Source organism: Camelina sativa, chromosome 20 (genome assembly GCF_000633955.1).
Source record: "Camelina sativa cultivar DH55 chromosome 20, Cs, whole genome shotgun sequence".
Classification (NCBI taxonomy): domain Eukaryota; kingdom Viridiplantae; phylum Streptophyta; class Magnoliopsida; order Brassicales; family Brassicaceae; genus Camelina; species Camelina sativa.
In genome coordinates this window covers 23,297,526-23,300,911 of record NC_025704.1, presented here as the reverse complement: position 1 = coordinate 23,300,911, position 3,386 = coordinate 23,297,526, and the positions used below count along the sequence as shown (strand labels likewise).

At 40.0% G+C, this 3,386-nt stretch overlaps 1 protein-coding gene across 1 annotated transcript; it reads left to right on the top strand.

Moving 5' to 3' along the window:
- LOC104772760 lies at window positions 1,568-2,179 on the top strand. The gene has a single exon (XM_010497339.1). The coding sequence runs from the start codon at window positions 1,568-1,570 to the stop codon at window positions 2,177-2,179; it is 612 nt and encodes a 203-aa protein (XP_010495641.1).

The following is a 3,386-nucleotide window of genomic DNA, read 5'->3' as shown; positions in this document are numbered from 1 at the left end:
CTCGATCTACACTCGATCGAGTGCTTGCTCGAGTTCTTCCCCAGAACTTTGGTTTATGATTTGTAGTTGTCCTGTCTTATCTCTAGTCTCATTCTATTTGCATTTCTGTTGCATTTACTTATTGTCCTGTTCATTATTGTCTTGCATTGGTTCATTATTGTAGTTTCTATTTCTGTTCTAGCTTCATATTAGTCATAGTCATTCTGTTCCATTTACATTTAGCATCTAGTTCTTATAGTTTTACTTTCTGCATTTTACATTTTCATCATAGGATTGTTAGTGACAAACATCCTTTACATTTGGCTTGACTTAGTCTCATATGCATGTCTTAATTGTTCACAAACACTCATTTAGGATTGACACCTCTTATACTGCAACTGCATAAGGGGAATTGAAACACCTTACCATCCATTCATTCATATCTCAACATTGCATACATTCATCATCATTCACCACAAACATAAAAAGTTTGTTTCAATTTGGCGCCGTTGCCCATTTAAGTGTGTTTTTGTGACAATTAGGTTTAATAGAAGTCTAAGATTAAGTTCGTTTATCCACTTGTTCACTACTGATCTTGTTTCTTCTACTGCTTGTCTGTGATTGAGTTTCAGGTACCAGCTTGACCATCAACTCGACCACCACTCGACCGAGTGCTTGATCGAGCACTTGATCGAGCTAGAAGCCGGATTCAAATAGACTTCTCATCTCAGTCGACTCGACCTTCAACTCGAGCCTGTACTCGACCGAGTCTCTGTTCGAGTCAGTAATCATGTTTCAAAGCAGTATGTTCCATTATGTACCCATGCAACACCAACCAGGGTTCCAGGCTCAATGGTGTCACCCTCCAATGTTTCAGACCTCACAAGCCCAAGAACCTGACTTAAGAGCTATGATGCAACAGTTTTTTCTTGGGCAAGCAACTGGGCAGATTGAGATAGCAAAGCAGTTTGATGAGCTGAACCAAACATTGAATTCCTATTCTATTGAACTAAACTCTAAGGTCAAGTACATGGAGAGCTCCATTGCTTATCTTTCAGCTCCTAAGCCACACCAACTTCCTGAAGAAGCTATTCAAAACCCAAGGGAGTTTACAGCTAAAGCTATTAATCTCTATGAAGAAGAAGTCACTGAGGACAGTGAAATTCAAGCTGGGGAGGATTGATTATTTCTTGAAGCTCAGAGTGAAGATTGTGCAAAGCATACTGAATCCGATATTGCACTCGACCAGGTGCTCGAGCCAACACTCGACCGAGTGCCTGATCGAGTGGTCGATCGAGCTGAAGATTCTGAAGCTGTCAAACCTATTAAGTACATTCCTCCTGCTTACAAACCGCCTCTACCATTCCCAGGACGTTTCAAGGCACAGAAGCTGAAGGAACTAAGGGAAATCATTGAGAAAAGAGAAATGATGGCTTCTCAACAAGAGGAAGTGATGGCTTTGAAGGAAAAGACTGTCATTGAAAGCAAGGAAGTGATGGCCATTCAACAAGAGGTTGTCATTGAGGAGAAGGAGGAAGATAGAGGACCTCCTTTGGAAAAATATGCTCACCATCTTGCACTCAAGGACATGCTTCTTGAATTATCCAAGCAGAAGGCTCAAGACCAAGACATGAAAGATTTGAAAGAGATTGGGAAAGCTGTTATCCCAACCAAGCTTAAGGATCCAGGCTCATTCAACCTACCTTGCTCCATCAGCTACATGCACTTCAACAAGTGCCTATGTGATTTAGGAGCTTCAATGAGTTTAATGCCATACTCAGTGGCTGAGAAGTTGGGATATGAATATTTTAAGCCTTGCAATCTCTATATTGGCCTAGCAGATGGATCCAAGAGGGATGTGCTTGGAGTGATTGAAGATTTCCCAGTAAAGATTGCGAAGGCTAGAATCCCAACTGACTTTGTGATCATGAACATGGACCAAGAGCCAGAAGATCCTCTCATCTTGGGAAGACCATTCTTAGCCACAGCTGGGGCTGTAATTTATGTTAAGATGGGAACCATCAAGCTCCATCTTGCTAAAGACTTCACTATGAAGTTTGACATCAAGAATACAACACATCAACCTACTATTGAAGGTCAGCACTTTGTGGTAGAGGAAAAGCTAGTTGTGAAATTTTTGAGGATGGAGAGGACCCTAGGATTAAAGGTTCAGCCCAAGCCAATACTGTCCAAGAAATAAAGGGTTCAGTTCAAGTGCTAGCTGGTTTAGTGAAGGAACTTCAAGCTCAGCTCAACAAGAGGTCTTTGAAGAAGGCAAGACCAAGACTCAAGTTTAAGAAGAAACATGGTTCAAGTGTTAAGGAAGTAGTGATCAAGAAGGAACACCAAGGTTATCAAGTAGAACCAGGGGGTTTCATCACCTCCTTGGTCACCAAACCAAGCTTGAAGAGCTATAGAAGTCAAGCTTAGTGACTCTAAACAAGCTCACTAGGGAGGAAGTCCCTAAGGTATCTTTGTATATATTGGTTAGGATTTTGGTATTTTGACTTTTGTTTTGGCGTTTTCATGGTCAGGGAAGCAAGGGAGTCTAAACAGAAGAAGAGAGGAAGACACGCAGTCCAACTCGACCACCCCACTCGAGCACGTACTCGACCGAGTCCAGGTCGATTGCCGTCGTCGAGCTGCTCCAAACTCCACCTCCAAGTGATCAACAAGACCCCAACTACACCTTTGACAGCATGCAAGAGGATGTGGACAACTTCTTCTCCAATCCTTGAGGTACCACTATCACCTTCACTTGTAAATATCATTGCATTTCATATTTTCTTTAGTTTTTTTAGTCATGAATCCTCAATCAAATTTCTTTCACACATGGGACTGTGTGATTTAAGTTTAGGGGAAGATTTGAGATAGGATTTGACATTGTGTTTTGTGATCTTATTTCAACTTTTTAGCATCAACATGTTAGTATTTGCATAAGCATCTAAGGCATAGAAAAACCCTAAAAATTTGAAAATTTTTGAAAAAAATCTTTATAAAAAAGAGTGTTCATGTAGTTTGCATTGCATATTAGGATCTTGTTTAGCATTTTTCATGTAGGATTGTATAATATTTGCATTAGGGTCTATGATGAGTTTTTCCTTGTTAGCTTGCTTATTCACTAGACTAGGATCAATGCCCAAGTTAATAGTACTTTGATGCTAGTTGAGTGGTTAGAAGCATAAGATTGAACCAAGCTTTGAATTCCTGCATTGTATTTGGTCTATATTGAAGCATGTTGTGATTTGACACCATTTCCTATTTATAAGAACCTAATATTGAATCTCAATTATCAATGTGTGCATTGCTTTAAACTCATGGATACCATATACATATTTGGATCATCTTTCTCCTTTTTACCACTCTTGTTGATCCAAGTAGCTGATTAAACCATTGAAATCAGTTTC

Coding starts and splice junctions, on each gene's coding strand:
- LOC104772760 (XM_010497339.1), top strand. CDS start 1,568: ATGCTTCTTGAATTATCCAAGCAGAAGGCTCAAGACCAAGACATGAAA.